Below are 19,343 nucleotides of genomic sequence, written 5' to 3'. Positions count from 1 at the left end.
AGTAGTTATGAAGCAGCATGGTGTGAAGTGGAGGTGGACAGGATGAAATGTTCTGTAGGGTGTTGCTATAGACCTGGTAATGTGGAAGGCAGTAAGAAGGAAATGTGTAGTTAAATTGGTCTGGCTAATAAGAAAAAGGTGATCTTTATGATAAATTTCAATTATGGTAATGCAGGCTGGAATGAAGGGACAGCATTAGGAACAAAAGAGAATGAATTACCTTGAGTTTTTAAGGGATAACTACCTTAAACATAATAAGAAAAAGGTGATCTTTATGATAAATTTCAATTATGGTAATGCAGGCTGGAATGAAGGGACAGCATTAGGAACAAAAGAGAATGAATTACCTTGAGTTTTTAAGGGATAACTACCTTAAACATACATAATAGAGGACACACGTAGATCGAGTGTCTTGGATTCGATTATCTCATCAGATGATATTGCTGTTAACGAAGTGTTACATCTTCCTCCACTTCCTGAAAGTGACCATGAAGTGATCACGTGAGTGGTGGCCAGCCCTGTCAGGACTTTTGTGAGAAAGGATTGTATGTAGAACTATAAGCCAGATGCTTATGGCAAACTCAGGAGGCGGCATGCAGCGATATCATGGAATGAGGAATTGCATGGAATGAAATCATTGCTACTTGGTCTCTACTTAGGAAGCATCTGACAGTTGTAAGGGCTGGGAGTATTCCACAAGATTGGTGTAAAATGAATGACTGAAGAGGTGAAGCGTGCAATCTGGAAGAAAAAAGCATTGTGGAGGCAGCACAAGATGAGTTGAGATAATCAGTTACATGAGGAGTACAAAGGGCAAGCAAGTACTCACTTGGTAAGGTTAGCAAAAGTGCAGTATGAGCAGCAGTTAGCAAATGACACTAAAAGAAATCCTAGGGCGTATTTTCGATATGTGGCCAGTAGAAGGAAGAATGATGTCGGTCAGTGATAATGGGAGAATGATAAACACTGAGGAGGATATAGTAGAGATTTTTAATGATAAATTCATTAAATTATTTCATCATCATGATTGTAACATAAAGCAGAACTTGAGAGCAGTGGCAGTAGAGGAGGAATCACTGATAAGCAAATCAGTCAGAAAACGCACTTGACAGACTATAGCGTCATCGCTTTGGATGTGTCGGCCATAATTCAAAACAACCAAAACACCATTTCGATACTTTATCACACACACACACACACACACACACACACACACACACACACACACACACACACACACACACACACACACACACACACACACACACACACACTAAACAAAAAAAAAAAGAACCTCTCTTACTCCCTTTCCTATTCTACAGAGATCTCTTTTAGATCTTACTACTTTTGGAAATCATTGGACAGCTTGTGTTCGCCCTTTAGTTTAATTTTAATTTTAAAGGCATTCGAGCTAGCATATGGTAGACATTGATCACTATCTCGTGATTGTAAACGCTGGTGGTAAATATATACTAAATATACTAACTATGGTGAGTTTAAAATTAAAAAATAAAATTATTGAAAGAGTGCATCTATGATTGATGTTTTTTGGTTGTAGGGATTAGATACTTGAGCAAGGAGATAAAACCTTACTTTCCTGAGCCAGAGATCGATTAACTTGGGAAACTGCTGAATAAAAAAGTCCTATGAAAAAAAGTTCTTATATTCAGAGATTAGAAATCATAAGAAAACCGAATTCAGTTGCGAAGAGAGAAACGTTTCCCTAGGCATTCCATTCGTCCCCAGTGAATCCCATAAGTCAAAAAATAAAAATAATAATTAAAAAAGACATTGCAACTCACACTGTTTCAGACAATTATGTACCTATTATTTAGGACCACGAAATGGCGAATTTGAGATACTGTCTCCTCACTTATGCCTATGAAATCCTTGATAGCCTTAATCACAAGGTGAGTGATTATTAGAATATAGGCTGTCGAATCTTCCAGAAAATTAGAGTTGAAAGCGCCTCCATCTACTCCCGCTGGAAATAAAAGGCATTCTATTTATTATTTATGGGTGTCTATGTAGCTGTGTGACAACGACATTTGTATTCATACCGCTAGGCTGCCCAAAGAAAAACTGTTACAGTTACAGGTCACTAATTGGAGGAACTTCAGACCTTTTTCCTGCCATTTCTTGAGTTCGCCGATAACATACATGGGCAAGTAGGTTTTCTCCAGGAAAGTCGGAGGTAAAACTCCGCATCTCAAGAAAATCGACCATTGAAATTCACACTGTTGTGATATGTGTGAGAGTTTAGAGCCATGAGATGGCCGAAGTTTTCTGCTGTGATCTCTCTCTCTCTCTCTCTTTCTCTGTTTGCATTGATTCATTCATAACTTAGTCTGACTATCAGTCAAGGTTAAAAATAAAGATTGGCTGTTGATCTGCCTTCAAAAGGTCATCGGATTAAAGGAGCTCTTCCTATTCCGTTTGAGAAGTAAAAGGCGTTTTTTATTTTCTTTCTATACACATTTAATGACTATTGTGCAACAAATGATTCTTAGTTGCAATGAGAAAGCGTATCAAGAAAGCTTGACTCCAGATTGGCATCTAGTAGAGTAGAGTATTTTCACTGTTATGAAAATGTACTTCATTAAGAGTTTTAAAAAAATAATAATTCAATCTGACTATTATCAAAATTTCTCATTTTATGAAGAGAGAATCATGATTGCCAATAAGTTTTTTTTTTTTTTTAATATACAACTGCGAATATGCTTTTGGTAAACGACTGGTATCCTTTTTTTTTAAATGTTTGTATTAAACTGGCGAATTTGAGAAGCGTGGGGAAGAGAGAGAGAGAGAGAGAAAGTACTTTAAAACCAAACAATGTGTATGATTCAGTCCTGCTTTTTTTTTTCTTATCGAAATTAATTAAACATAATTTCATTACCCTTAATATAAACATTATTACCCTTAATATAAACATCGTGATATTTGTTAGATATTAATAATTTGGCAACAGCAAATAAAATATCACACAGGAAATAAAACTTTCGTTATTCATATTCTACAAATACAATACAAAGTCAAATAAAATACAAATTGAACGTTCGTAAGTGTAATAATGTGTAGTGTGATCGTAACTAGAGTATCTTTCTATTTCCTTTTTTTTTTTCCTTTCAGAAATTCTCAGTCAATTTACATGTTGAAGACGTCATACACTAACGTGTACGAACTCGTAGTCCAAACGAATCACTGATTAGGCAAAATTTTCATTTCTATTTCGCTGTCCATTTTTCGATAAGATTAGCTGCACCATATATTACAACACTTCTGCCACAGAGATCATTTTGAAAGTGGTCCGGTTCTGCTATACAGTATCACGTGAGCACTCCGTCATAGTTCTTTATATACATAGTCGACGGTCGGTAGCTCTCGCCATGGAATTGATGCATACCACGAGAAGCAATTCTCTAGTAGATGAAGTAACAATTGCATCCTTTTTCTTTCTTTCAATCCGTAATGTGAGGATTAGTGTAACTAAATCCAGTAAACTGAGTTTGATCCATCGATGCAAGGATCTGAGGATCAATCGGTGTCAAAACAGCTTTTTCCATTGTAAAATCGCTGTCAAAGTTACTGACGTCGTACGGTCCTTTCTGCAAATGAAGAAAAAGTTTTAATAACCGGAGACAATTGGTTATAAATTTTTATTTACTAAAACAATATAACATGTAATAAAATTTTATACAAGCTGTCTTTTTTAAAATCATAAACGATTCTTGCAATATTACAAGCCCGTTGTGAGAAATTAAAAAAAAATATGGATTTCATAAACGAGATATTTAATCTCTCTCTCTCTTATATTATATTATATTATATTATATTATATTATATTATATTATATTATATTATATTATATTATATGTTATAGAATAGAGAATAAAAGAGAAATCCTTAGACCATCCATAGTACTAATATACCACCTTTGGTGGATGAGAATCAAATATTTACATATCTGAATACTTTATATAAATTTATATACATTTATATTTATATAAAACACCTCACACATATTTAAATATTTTATATTTTAATATAAAGATAAACAGTTTGTAAGGAAAAAAAATTTTGGATAATAATATAAAATATTTTCATTAGGCGCTGCAATCGACATTTAGTATTCCATACGATTGCAGACGACAGCGAAATATTAGCATAACGTTAACTATATTTACGTGTTAGGCTCCATTTTTATTTGCTGTATATTTTATATCTTTGAAAGACAAGTTGCGCTGCTTAGTTTACTTTGTTCAAAATATCATTACAAAATAGGGAAAGTATTTGTAATTCAAAGAACATTGCAAAAACTGAGATAACGTGTTTGTTTTGTGGTAAGTCGATTTTTTTAAATTATATATTCAGAGTTAAAAATAATAGGATAATAAATAGCAGAGCAAAAATAAGTAGAGCATGAGTATTAATTATAAAGATAAATCATTTTTATTTGATATTTACTAATTAGAATAAATAAAAATATTAAAATCCATACAGTAAAACTCTTATTTACATTAACTAATTAAGAATATTAATAAATCCCGCCTACGCATGGGTGTTTGTGATTGTCTTCCACCTTCAAACATTCATTCAAACAAGCGAATAAGTACTCTCCCAAGATGGAATGGGTCGCCATGGGAGAAGTAGATCCAACCTACCTGTTAATGAGAGAAGCCCTTTACCCCTGCAGTGGGGAAAAGTTAAAGGCTGATAGTAATAATAAAAAAAAAATAAATAAAAATGAATATATTTGGAAAATTCGTGGCCACTACTTAGATTGACTTAAATTTACTGATAATAATTGAAATGCTTCTGTCTTAAAATTTTCTTTACCCTTTGAACTACTTTAAAACTCTAATTTTTTTATATGTTGAGATTATTACAAAATGGAATTTCCGTGATTAGACTTAGTCTATTTTTATTTCACATTTTTTATATTAAGCTGCGTCGGATTTCAACAAAAAGTTGGAAATGTCGTAATGTTAAAAATAGTTTCAGCCCCTGCCCATTAAATCAACTATATTTAGAAAAGTAAACCCGGATTAAATTTTTTATCACGATGACGAATTTATGCTTAATTATTACAAAACGATGTAGTTTACGTCTGTAAATGGAGGGAGTAAGAAAGCAAACATTAATTTTGTTTAGCAATGTGTGTGTGTGTATGACCTCTCTGTACCTTGTAAGTGATGCGTGATATATAGTATAAAATAAGCCACTTGCGAACGAACAGTTGCATCTGATATATGGCGTTAAACACTTCACACCAAGTTCATGATGAAAATGTCTTTGTTAAAATATTACTTTAGATTACGTCATTATAAACGAACAAAGACCGTCTTCTTTAAATTGAAATACAGGATATATCATATCCTGTGCAATGATGCTGCGGAATATAACACCTCTTACTAAACCAATGTAATGAAACACACACACACACACACACACACACACACACACACACACACACACACACACACACACACACACACACACCATTCCAATTATTATATAATTTTCCAGTCTGCTACTTCCATTACTAATGCTATAGAAGAGTGAGCCTAGGATTGGTAATGGAAAATTGGTGGAGTTCATATCTTGTGTCCAGTAGAGGGGGGGGGGGTAGCTGGAAGATATCGGAGGATGCTGTGGAAGTAAAGGAAATATTATCAATACATTACCAATACAAAATACTTCCACATATTCTGATATCCATTATTCCTATGGATAGCCTGTAGTGATGGACTGTACTCTCCACGTGCCTGTCTCATTTTGACGGTGCTGATTTCGACAGTTTGCAAACTTTTGTAAAAGATTTGGAATCCTGCGCTTCTCTCACAGCACTGCCTTGTGGTGAAAACTTGCATGTAAGTAGATGCAGTCCAATCAGAAAGAGGAAAGGTAACAGGAAAAAGGATGGAAAAAATCAGTAGACCTGCAACCTAGTGTTCAGCTTTGTAGGTTGGTAATACAGGAACAAGGGATTCAGATGATACTCCCATAGAATAGCAACAACATCTGAGAAACTAAACCCGTTATCTTAAAAATAGGAAAACCAAGTGTATTGAGATCATCTAATAAGGAAAACAACCAGTTTTGTTGGTGGAAGGATGATTACCGGAAAAACATTAAGCAGTTCGAAGGATTTTAGTGGACTTGACAAAGCTTAACTAATGGCAGTTAATCTCTCGTTTTTCCACTACCAATACTCAAAATAATATTAAATATTGTGTCTGATGTGTGCCTCTGACGAATAAAAAGTAGTATAAGATTAAGAATGATATGTGCATATGAGAAATGTAAGTTTATGAAGAGATGATACAGAGCATGAAGAAGAACGTGAGTGAAAGTGAGAATGATTCCTGGTTGAGCAAAGAACAGAAGTGTGTAATCGAGGCTTTGAGGAAATTGGGGATTGTGGGAATTGTAGGATACAAAATAAAATTAGCAGAAATGGACAGAAAAGGGAAGAAGGAGAAAAAGCGAAGACACTTACAATAATGTTCAGGGGATTCGATGATTCGTAGTGTACAAAACAAAGATATGCTAGAAGACTTTTTTGTCGGTAGGTACTTTAGACCGGTTAATTCGAGTTATCAAGCTGAGTGAAAAGGTAGAGGAAATTATTGTGATGGTTCAGACGAACTATTTGAGAAGTAGCAAATTATTTGGCAAGGGATTTGAGCGAAATATTAGAAACAGTGAAATAAAAAAATCTTTCTAGATATGACGACGAAGGATTGAGAAGGAAATTGATGATGAATGAAAAATGTAACTAAAATGTGTAGGAAGATAGTGTGAGAGATTTGATTAGGCAGTTTAAATGGGGTAAGTCTGATGAGAGGAAATAATTAATTGACAGAGATGAGCTGCATTTAAATAAGTATGGGTGTAAGTGGGTACGAATAGTATTATTCTATTCCTCTTCCCTTTATCTGATACGTGTATCAGATAAAGGAAAGAAGAGTTATTAGGATAGTTGTCGAAAATAGCGTTCACAGAAATGAGAGAAAATGGATTTGGAAACAATAAAAGATCTAGGACAAAGTCTAAGAATACCATCCACTGTTTATACACCAATGCAAATGAGGAACATTGGCATTGGTCTGAAGAAATTATAAGGAATAAGATAGAAGAATTTATGTCATTAGTTCTTTCAGACCGAAAGAACAATATAACAGAAACATACTTGACTACTAATGATATCTTGATTGGAATTCAAGTTGATGCACATAGTATTTTTAGAAAAACCAGAAATAATACAAAAAAAAAGGGGGGGGGGAGTACTGCTGTTGATGATGGCAAATGTTCATTTAAGTTTAAGGAACTGGAAGAGGGGAAAAGGGTGATTTTAAAGGCGTTTGGTGTCAGATAACCCTGACTTGAGAGGTATATTTAGTTTGGGTTTGTTACTGACCTGGAAATAATGAATGACATGAGAAAGAATGCTCAGGTAAATTGGTTTAGCTAGGCAGAAATGTTTATCATAACGGGAGATTTTAACTTTTGAAATGTAAACTGGGAAGAAGAAAGAAGAAGAAAAAAAACAGTATATGGGAGAGAGAAAAGGAACGGAAAAGAATTTCTTAAGGGATCACTATTTCATACAGTTGTTGATGGAAGGAACTCGTGGTTCGGTATATTAGATTTAGTAAATAAAGCTGAATGATGTGATCATAGGCACGATATGAGTGTTAATCCCAGTTGGTAACAGTGATCATATAGTCCTGAGCTGGGAGGTTGAAGGCATGTAGAGGTAGCTGTAATAAGAAGATACATGGGGAATTATAGGGAAAGAAATTATGAAAGGCTCGGGAAACTGCTTGGCGTCATCCCAACTGGAAAGAGACCTACATAGAAAAAGAAGAGATTAATATTACATAGGCAGTAGCTCAGAAATATTTGATGACGGGAATAATGGACTATATGCATAAATCTCAAAGGATAAACAGAGTAGAGTAAAATGAATGAATAGGGAAATTAAATAAGAATTACAGAAAAAGAGAAAAATGGTTGAAACATTAACTTGGAAGAAGTGAACAGTTACATGAAACTTATAAAACAGCAGGCTACAGGCAACGAGAGTGACAAGTATAATATAGAAGGAGAAATAGAGTGCTACTAGACCAATAGTTCCCGAACTTATTTGGCTTACCGCCCCCCTTTTACAAAAAAAATTTTTTAAAAATATTCAGCACTCTGGAAACTATTTTCTAAGACCTGACCAGCTCTATGTGATACATATAAAAGAAAATCGGATCAGCAGTTCTTGAATTTTAAGCGAACAAATAGATAGATACAGAAACAAAATTGCGTTTTATTGTGCATCAAGTAGAGATTTCTGAAGTTTGGAAATAAGACACTTTGGAACTGAAATCTTAAAACTATATATTGAAATCAACAAAAGAAACATACATTGCACGTAAACATAGGACAGGTTGGAGCTGAAAATTTAATAACACTACTAAAATTAAGAAAACAAGCATAAATTGCACATATGTAAAAATAGCACATAATATAGTAAATAACGATCAGTAATATTAAAAACAATCCTAATGAGAAGGATGAGCCTGGTGTGTTGCTGCCAATTTGTTGATATTTGGCTTTATATTTGTCAGCAACATTCTTAAATCACCGCGATCAGTTATTTGCAGTCGGCTTCATTTTTAGTTAAAAGATTTGTGACCGCACAGAACACACGTTCCACTAAATCTGATGATGGAAATAAGATTAAAAACGTTTTGAGTACAGCCCACAATCCAGGATAAAGTATGGGAATCAGCTTTTGCAACCAGAACTGTTGTTACCCGTTTTGGAATTTTAATTTCAATTCCTCATTTGTTGTTATTTCTATCAGTTCTTCTTGTAATTGTAAAGATTCTTCTGTGTTTGTACTTGAAAAGGGTCCGAAACCCAATCGGGTATTTTGATTTCAGGAATAGCTTTAAATCGTTGGTTGAAATCACAATGGAGGGCCTCCAAGTGCTGACAATAGTTGAGCACGTCTTCATCACATTTTTCCACTGTTGACAGATTTGGAAACTGGCTGAATTCTCCTCGTCCTAAGTTTCGTTTGCACAGGACAAGTTTTGATGCAAACACAGAAATAACAGCTTTTATTTTTATTAAATTCAGCTCATCTTATTGGAGGTGTAGATTTGTTTCATTATATTTCTTAAACAAGTCGGTCAAATAAACTATGTCACTTTTCAAATTAATCAAGTTGGCTCTAAAGAATCATCTTTGTTTTCTAAAAACTGTAGCACTGGGTGAAAGAGTTAATAAATGGATTCAAACAGGCATCCTTTGATAGCCAATGAACTTATCCGCACCCCAGAGTTTCGCGACTAAGAAGCTTGCAGTGAAATATTGCACTTTCTTTGAATGGGGCAAGGATAATTCTTTTATTAATATTACATGTATTCTGCACGTTCGTGTATGTTCTGTCTATATATTCTATGTTTGTCTGTCTTTATATTCCATATATATATATATATATATTTTTTTTTTTTAAACAAATTTTCATGAAAAAAAAAACAAATGAATAGCATCTTTCATATTTAAACTCTTCTACATGCTTTTAAGGCAAATCTACTTAACCTCTTTTGATAAAAACCGTTGAAAAGTTCCAGAAGCTGTCCTGTCTTTAACTGAACTCGAGTCTCTCCCCCCCCCCCCCCCAAGCCAAAATGTGGGATCCATAGTTCTCAAACTTTATAACCACGAATGTTCTCATCCTATCAGTCTATTATATAACTAATCTGTTTTGTAGTGTATACTACAAATAGGATGTGCAGAACTATATGAAAGTCGCAGCGAAAATGAACGAAATGTAGATGATATTATGAAACAAAAATAATAATAAGCTGCTTACCAATTTCGGTTTGAAAGGCGGATCCACCTCTTTCCTTTCAATTTTTTCCCAATTGATTGGCCTAAAAAAAGGTTGATCACAAATATCTCCTGCAGTACATCCGGCCATACCTAATCGTCGCTCCGGGTTCTTTTCTAGCAACTACATTAAATAAATACGCATAATAAACATTTTCTGGTAATAAATAAACAGCTCTTTCACTTTGAAAAGTACATATAACATTTTTAACATTAATTAAATTTAATAGTTGGAACATTAAGTAAATATAACATTTTGATCATAGACAATCATAAAAAAAAGTGCATTTCGTAATCACATTCTTATATAATGCCTTTTCACAATTGGAGCCTCTTTTGGCATAATTATTGTAGACAAAAGTTATTTCATAAGTAACCTATGTCGAGCTTTTTTGTAATGACTCATTACTGGAAGGACAATAAACATGATATTGCTCTATGAAATGAAATTAAAAATATGCTGAAGAAATTATTTCTCTACTTCGACACTCACATGTTGAGTCTCCATTCGTGAAATAATTCTTATAAATATCATCATGTGAATGCAAAATTCTTAAATTGTTTGTCTTTTAAATTTATTAAATTTAACATCCACATTATTCTGAGATAATTTCTGTATCAACAATTTTAAATAGGAAATTTACTCACCAGCACAAGGAGTTGTTTAGCTTCTTTGCTGATAAATCGAGGATAGTACGCTTCTTCGTTACATACTGACCAGAATAATTCATCTTCATCTGTACCGTTAAACGGTGATTGGCCAATAAGCATTTCGTATAATAAAACTCCAAAGGACCACCAGTCCACAGATTGGTTGTAGTGATGACCTTTAATTATCTGTATGAAGGAATGACAATATTTCTTTAAAATATGATCTCGGAAGAAGGAAGAAATATGAAAGACATGCAGTCCAATTTCCAAGCTTTCTGTTGAAGTTTAGAAACCATCCGATTATTTATTATTTCCTAAACTTATGCATAATGAATACAGTTGTAAAATGATATTGCATTTGTATTTTTTCACTTTTTTAATTAAAAATTAGACGTTAAAGCAGATAATGACTTTAAAAAGAAAACACATATTGCACTATGAAAATAGTTTACCTACCTTAATCTTGCAAAGGTTTTAACTTCTTCCCTGAATTACAAAATCTTCAAAAAGGTGACATTTACAACTTCATAATTGCAAATAAAAAATATGAAAATTATGCTACAACATTCCAATTCTTTCTCTCTCAGTTACCACTAAATGCGTTAATTAAATTTTATTTAGAAGTTTTATTTTTTTCGTTATGTAGTAAGTAATCACTCTGTCTATATGGATGGTAGGAAAGCGATAGAAGCAAAAGAAATAGTTGAGTTGCTGAGCGATCACTTTGCAAAGGTGTATCATCCAGGTGGAGATTTTGTAGTTGTTGGTGTAACAGAGACTGATTTCATAATTGAGGTAGATGAATAGGAAGAGCTCAGCATATTGAAAAACATCAACGTGAATACGGCAGTGGGAATAGATGGTATGCCGGCTCAGGTGCTACGCTAATGTGCAAGATAATTTCCTTTGATGAACTTGTTCAATCTAAGCCTCTGGCAAGGTTCCAAGGGAGTGGAAAGAGGATAAAATAGTTCCATTACACAAAGGTGGCTCTAAGACAGAAGTGCCAAATTTAATATCTCAGGAGTGTATTTAAAGATACCACAGAGTAGTATATGGAATGGAATTTAGGAGAATGAGGGCGACTAGTGGAGTGCCTTGGGGTTTTCTACTAGGGCAACTCTTTAATTTGTATATTTATTATTATTATTATTATTATTATTATACGACACCTCCAGGGAGTCCTAAGGCTCATCGAGGGAGAGCACCTATTCTGCATCTCTCCGTCATCATCTACACCAGCGCCATCTACTGCCTATCACCACCACTAGTATTTTCACAGACAATCAAAAACATCCATGCCCATGGTGGGATTCGACCCCACAACCTTTTGGCTGGAGAGCGGATATGCTAACCACTCGGCCGAGCAGGCCGGCATATTTATGATATAGGGAAATATTTTTTTTTTTTCAGTTGTTTGCTGATGATGCAAGCTAAGAAAGGCAATAGTTGATAAAGAGTGATGTAGATATCCTGTAGGATGATTTAAATAAACTGGCATTGTGGGAGAAGGATAATGGTTGTCAACCTAATGTTGCAAAATGTAAGGCTGAAAAGATTACACGCTGTGTATTACATAGATGATACTGGATTGCCGGAAATTTATGAGGCTGTGGTCTTCGGGTTAATGGTGGGCAGAGAGTAGAAGGTCAGAGGGTATATATATTGCAAAAGTTGATTAAAAAAAAAGCTAAAAGGATTACTTGGATGTTGAAAAACACACAAAAAGTAAATACAGGAAGGTTATTATCCCTTTTAGAACACAATAATTTGGTCACATCTTGACCACTGTGAACAGAGTTTTAGTCACCGATTTCTTGGGGTTTAGCGGGTAGTGGAGAAGGTTCAAAGAGTTGGAATTGTTTAGTTGCAAAATCGAGTTTATAGGCAGAGAAGAGGAGACATGATAAAAACTTATACGATATTAAATGGGTTTTACGAGATTGACATAAAGGAAATTTTTCAATACGCGACAAATACAAAGAGAAGTAAGGGTCATCCCTGGAAATTGTGTAAGAATGTAGTTAGTAATGTGTGTAGAGTAGATTTTTGCTTCGAGAGTGATGAATGAGCGGAAAGGATTGTCAGAATTAGTAATGAGTGAGCTGACAGTGAATGTGTTTAAAGAGAGTTACAATAAGTATTGTTTGTATAAAGGCTAGTGTTGCTCTTCAGCGAAAAATCTAATATGTTTTAATAATAATTATTATTATTATAATCTATGATAATAATAATAATAATAATAATAATAGATTCAGTCTTTCCAGGTCCATGTAAGTTTTATACGGTAGTATGATCGTATAAATTGTAAATATTATAATTACCTGTATAATTATAATTTCAATATTCATATAGCCTTTTACATTTTGTGGATGCATATTAACATGTTCTTTTGTCCGTATGTACGTTTCATAAACTTGCAAGCAACCAGTTTAAATGATAGAATATCATTAAAACTGGTTGGGTCATTTCTAGATTGGGCTGGTGAAACTAATATAGGTCATTATGCTTTCTTAAAAATCTGAAGTATCGATTTATATTAAAATCTGACTGGATGGAGCGATTCTGTGATATGCCTACAGACGGAAAGTGGTATAACACTCTTATTTACAGAATTATTATTATTCTTGTTATAGCCTAGTATTAGAGTAGTTTTGTTAAAATCGTAATACTGTTTATTTTTCTATACTTCGTTCAGCAGTCTACGAAAATTTTGTATATGTAGTATTTTTTTTTTTTTTTTTGCTTGACTGTTGACTGTCTTCTTGTTTAATATAAGCCATTTTAACGTATGCATATTTCCACTTTCGTGGGTTATTTTAAAGTTTTATGGATCCATGATGTGTACATATTTTTATGACTAACTCTTTCACTATATATTTTTCCTCTTATAAATTTTTTTGTTTTTAATTTTCTGTATTTAATTATCTGAAATTCTAGTTTGTAATGTTAGATTATTCTCAGTCCCAGTTTGCAAATTATCCGGTTACTAAGAAGATCGAAAATGAGGTTGCTGTAGTACAGCACACTCAAAGGGGGGAGGGGGAGGAAGAGAGAGAGACTCTTCGAAATACAGCGTAGAAATACCTTAGCATTTTCTTTATCTAATGATCTAATACAGCATCTCCTACAACAGAATTAACCTTTGGGTCCAATCAAGCATACACTAGAGAATATATCATAACGACTTTCTATTTTAAAATCCATGAAACGTTTTTATAAGATATGGGCAACAAATAAATCCCAGAAGAAATATGGCCCAGATTTGAATAAAAACATAAACTGCTCGACAAAATTCACAAAACACTTAGAAAATATGGTGATCAAAAAGATCACATTAAAGAAGTCGATACAGTATGCTCGAAAATGTGAGATCCTCTCTAAAAGCTTAAAAGACATGATAGCAGTGGAGCATGCAGTATAATGATGCCTATAAGATTATGGGACAGCAAATCCCATTTTTCCTTCATTGCAGACTTTAGCTCGCCAAGTGACCCAGTTGGTGGCTGTCAGCGTGCAAGGTGACGTCCAAGGGCGTCCCACATATGTTCGCTCGGATTAAAGTCTGGTGATCGTGCTGGCCTTGGCAGTTGGTAGAGATCTTCAGTTTCAAGATACTCCTCCACCACTTAAACTCCACTGGTAACGACATTGTCATGCATGAAAAGAAAATCAGTGCCAACCGCACCTCTACAAAGTCGCACATAGAGTTCGAGGATCTGTTTTCGGTACATCCTCTACACAGTTACGGTATCCTTATCAAAAACGAGAGGGGGGGATGCTGCCGTTGATCATTATTCCACCCCATGCGAGAACTCTGCCTCTACTGTAAGTATCCTTTTCTCTTATGTCAGAGAAAGAGTGCTGAATTCCCGTTCTCTCTCCAGATCAAACAACGTCTACAATCCGTTTATATGTTAAAATGGGACTTATCACAGAACAGAACTGTATCCTGTTTATCAGGATTTCACTTCATATATTCATAGCACCAGTTTTGGCGAACTCTGCGGTGTTTGTGGTTAATGGGATACAAACTAATGGCTTTTTTACCTAGAGTCCACTTGAATTGAGCATTCCTAACACAGATCTGGGAAATATTTTCATCTGTGGCTGCAACCTCAAGATACAGTTGGTGACAGTACATCGTGGTGTTCCATCTTGCTATTAGAGCCAGCTAGTGTTATGTTCTGGTGGCTGTAGCCCCTCTGCTACCTTGGCAAGCTCTTATTAAACATTCAGCATTCGACTACGACTGCCAGCTTCAACTCGTCCACTGGCCAGCCATATCAAAAAATCATCTAAACGATGATAATTTGACATCCTGAAAGTGTAGGAGATGCGATTAACTCACTGAACAAGTCAAAAACAGCAACGAAGTGATGGGGTCACACCCGTGCTTTTATAGACATAAGTTGTTTCATTGTGTTCGGACCTGTTGAGTGGTAGCTCAATTTCTATTGGGTACTCAGAATTGACATGCTAGAATGTCTCTTATATGAAATATTTTCCTTCGGAGACACTGCTAAAAATAAAATATTAATGAAAAATATTTTCTCTTAATTTTGCTGAGCACTGGGCTTGAAATGTGAGATTATCACAGTCCGTCTTTCGACGAATATGCTATCGTTAATTTTAAGAATCGTTTAGTGTGGGAAGAGTCATCTACCAGCTAAATTAACAACAGTTATCGGGTACTTTTTTTTCGAGGATTTCTACTAAGAGAATTAGAATTTTATTATTATAAACAACGATAGAGAACTGTCGTAGTTCATTGTACACAATGACGCCTTTGATAATTTCACTTACTAATTAAAATTAGGGATATAATTTAGATAATAGAGTCCGCTGAAAACAGCTTTAATTGATTAGATGCATTACTAAGCATTTTTAGTGTAGTACAGAAATAACAATGCTTTCTTGCTTTCTATAGTGCCTTCGTACTACATTCGCGAAGAGTGTAGATATTTGCCATTGGTTGGAAAAGGCTTGCATTCCGTCTTGGCTGCAAGGAACGTTTATAAGTACTTTTCAACTGAAATGAGTTAGCTAGTCTCATATATAGATGGTAAGATAAAAAAAATCTGAAAAGTCAAGTAGTTCATTTACTTGATATAGTGAGCCTAGCGTTTACCAACTCAACAGGTATTGCCTGTATTTTTTTCATTTGCTTATGATGATCTTATTAAATCTTCCTTCTTTCAAGTCAATTTGGATTTTGAAAGAAAAAAAAAATCTCAGAATGACAGAGTTGGGAGAGCAAGGAGTATATAGAACACATAATGTTTCTTGCTTGCACACTAATTCTAGTGCGCCACTGGTTCTGCGACGTCCACAAAGCATATGGACGTCGCAGAGCATCTGAGTAGAAGTTATTCACAATTTGACTCATGAGAACGAATTTGGGTGCATTTGTGCAGATCGACAAACATACTCCACTTTTGAAGTTGAAAAATCAATCAAATATGTTCTTTCTCGCTGTTTACTTTCTGAAAGAAAACTCGTTTCTGGAGCATTTTTTCACTTGAAGCAAAACTGAGCGTCGCACGCACGCGCGCGCACACACACATAGTAGTTCATAAGCCAATGTTCTGGCCAATATTGTCTGCATCGAGAAAATAGCACTAGGTGGAATGTCCTTATTCGCAGAAGCTTCACAACAGAGGTAAGAGGTGGACGAAATTTTTATTTCATTGGGATAACACTCCGGCTGCCTCTGGTTCTCTTTTCAGCTTCATCCATCGGTCTATATTCACTATAAAATGCCTAATCCCATACTAGTCAAATCTCCCGGAGACACTGTAATAGAGAGAAGGAACTTTCTTTTGACTAGCTTAGTCACCAAACTTAAATGGTAAAGGATACCTCCCATACATACATATATATATACATACATACATACATACATATATATATATGTATGTTCATAATTATTAACTGACTTAAAACACCGAGAAAAAATACAAGACATTTAATAAGGTTTCACTAGTTTCATCGGAAATGTCGACTTCGTCAGGTGAATGGAGAAAACAACATCTTAAAAATATATTGTACTTTAGACAAAAACAGAGTTTAGAACAAGTAGTAGTTGTGTTTGAAATTGAGTCCGAGCGTTAGTTCTAGCGTGAAGCACTGTGAGTGTGAATGATATCATGAGAGCGCCAAAACTGGATTACAACGCTATGTGAATCGTGCAGGCTGTAACTGAGATTGCTGTTTAGATGGGTAGGGTCGAGAGCTATTTCTTTAGATTCCAAGATACGTCTTTCTAATTTATCGGAGCATTTATGGATGTTTGAAGTTGAGTTCCAGTCGATTTCATGTTATCGTCCTTCAACATTGGTATTGGCCGAGAATAAAAGACGTTGGTGTTCTTCTAGGCGGAGAGAGATGGACTTTTCTGTCTGGCCATAATATGGTTTGCCACAACTGCAAATGATTTTGTATACTCCTGGGAACTGAAGAAGGTTGTGACTGAGGTAAGATTGGAATTTTGGAACTCTGATCTTACACACTGGAACCCAAAATCTGGCTACGTTACATGGACGACATTTTCCTAAATTGGGAGCACGGCCCAGGAAACTTACAACCTTTCGATCATTTAAACAATCTTCTAGAAAAGCTTTCAACCCACGAAGTCCTTAGTCTTTTATAAAACAAGTTATCTAAAAAGATTTTCGCCTTACTCGTGCATTGTCTGGATTAAGGTATTTCTTATTTGAAGACAAGATCTACAAACAGAACAGCGGTTTGGCAATGGGTAGCCCATTGTCTCCGGTGCTAGCCAACGTTTTTCTGGAAGATTTTGAGGAAAAGGCCATTTCCTCAGAGACACTGAAATCCAAAATTGGACTACGTTACATGGACGACATTTTCCTAATTTGGGAGCACGGCCCAGGAAACTTGCAAACCTTTCTGGATCATTTAAACAATTTTCATCAACATATATATAAACTTCTCATCCGAACCAGAAGTTAATGGTGTTTTAGCTTTTCTAGATATAAAACTTACTAGAACAACGGATGGTCTCAAGATTTCTATCTTTAGAAAGACAACACACAGACACACACCGATAGATACCTACATGCTTCGTCTCACCACTACCCCCCTCCCCCCCCCCCCCACACACACACTCTCAGAAATTAGGAATTATTTCCAAACTATAGCTCATCGGGCGAGATCCTTGTTGTCAGAAGAAGATGAACTTCAACGAGAACTTAGTTACCTCAAACGGACTTTCTTAAATAACGGTTACTCTCCTAAAATTATCTATAATCGTCTTAGTGTACGTAATCAACATAGTAATGAAGATAACTCAAACCCAACAGCCTACATCTCCTTACTGTATGTAAGTTCTCTTTCTCCTAAACTAGCGAAAATCCTGAAGAAATTCAATGTTAAAACATATTTCTCCACCTTTCCCAAACTCCAATCTTACCTCAGTCAACCTAAATTAAAACATAACCTTCTTCAGCTCCCAGGAGTATATAAAATCATTTGCAGTTGCGGAAAACCATATTATGGCCAGATAGAAAAGTCCATCCATCTCCGCCTAGAAGAACTCCAACGTGACATTTCTTACAACAGAGTCCGTGTAGTGTCCTATCCAGCCATATTTTATTCTCGGCCAATACCAATGTTGAAGGACGACAACATGAAATCGACTGGAACTCAACTTCAAACATCCATAAATGCTCCGATGAATTAGAAAGACGTATCTTGGAATCCAAAGAAATAGCTCTCGACCCTACCTATCTAAACAGCAATCTCAGTTACAGCCTGCCCGATTCATATAGCGCTGTAATCCAGTTTTGGCGCACTCATGATATCATTCACACGCACAGTGCTTTACGCCAGAACTAACGCTTGGACTCAATTTCAAACACAAGTACTACTTGTTCTAAACTCTGTTTTTGTGTCAAGTACAATATATTTTTAAGATGCTGTTTTCTCCATGGTACTGTATTCACCTGACGAAGTCGGTATATATATTGACTTAGATCCGAGAACTACAAAAAACAATTAAATTTATTCAAAATGCAACATGTTTCATCGGATTGACCGCTTCTTCAGGCGTGGGAACATAGAAAGCAAATAAAAAACACTATAAGAAACATTATATCACTATAAAAACGACTATTATAAAATTCAGTTAGCTTTGAACTTTAGCTACAGTCCGTGTTGAAGTTCTATGGTTGGGCATCTGCGTGCGTCTGACTTCACGAGTGTGCCAATATCGGATAGCAGAGCTGAAAGAGTCGGGTAGATTATAACTAAGGTTATTATTTATATGATGAGGGTCCATAACAATTTCCTTAGACTATGCGGCGTTCTACCTCGTCATGGCATATATGAAGGTTTGAAGTTGTTGTCCAGTTTATCTCATGTTTATCTCTTGGAACACCTCTGGTGTTCTTCCAGAAATATATATATATATATATATATATAAATAAATAATATGGGGGGGGGCTGAGAGTACAATTTCTGTTTTAGCAATTTTGTTCAGCGAGTCTGTTATTAAGATGTGCACAGTTGTTTATCACATTAACAATTATGCGTCGTAATGCCATTTTTCAGTTCATTTTGACAAATCCTAATTTTGACATATATATTAAATGTATGAAGCTTACGAATATAGTTAATATTTCGTGTATATTCTTTTTTATCTTAAATGTTTGCTATTTCATTTCGCCTTTCGACGTTTGAATATAATGTGCATTTTATTTTGATCAAATGCTTTGAATGTTTTTAAGGTATCATTTTTAGTGGGAATTTTTGCATGGAATAGTTATGTGTGGAAT

General features: G+C 35.0%; 1 protein-coding gene across 4 annotated transcripts in view; it reads right to left on the bottom strand.

Annotated features, from left to right (window-relative positions):
* Nucleotides 1-2,991: 2,991 nt before the first annotated feature.
* LOC150110131 (uncharacterized) overlaps nt 2,992-19,343 on the bottom strand; it is an 89,692-nt gene continuing 73,340 nt past the window's right edge. For 3 of the 4 annotated variants that reach the window (XM_090398020.1, XM_090398028.1, XM_090398035.1), the window contains 3 exons: nt 10,543-10,731; nt 9,878-10,018; nt 2,992-3,605 (listed from right to left, as the gene is read on the bottom strand). In XM_090398020.1, the coding sequence (XP_090254146.1) occupies nt 3,459-3,605; nt 9,878-10,018; nt 10,543-10,731 (477 nt within the window). In that variant the 3' untranslated portion in view covers nt 2,992-3,458. Of the gene's footprint in view, nt 3,606-9,877; nt 10,019-10,542; nt 10,732-19,343 lie in introns of those variants that run through there. The other variant, XR_016548830.1, reaches the window with a different exon arrangement.

The sequence above is a fragment of the Typopeltis vanoorti genome, chromosome 1 (genome assembly GCF_054136105.1).
Source record: "Typopeltis vanoorti isolate ZY-2024b chromosome 1, IOZ_Tvanoo_1.0, whole genome shotgun sequence".
Classification (NCBI taxonomy): domain Eukaryota; kingdom Metazoa; phylum Arthropoda; class Arachnida; order Uropygi; family Thelyphonidae; genus Typopeltis; species Typopeltis vanoorti.
This window is presented reverse-complemented; position numbering and strand designations above follow the sequence as displayed.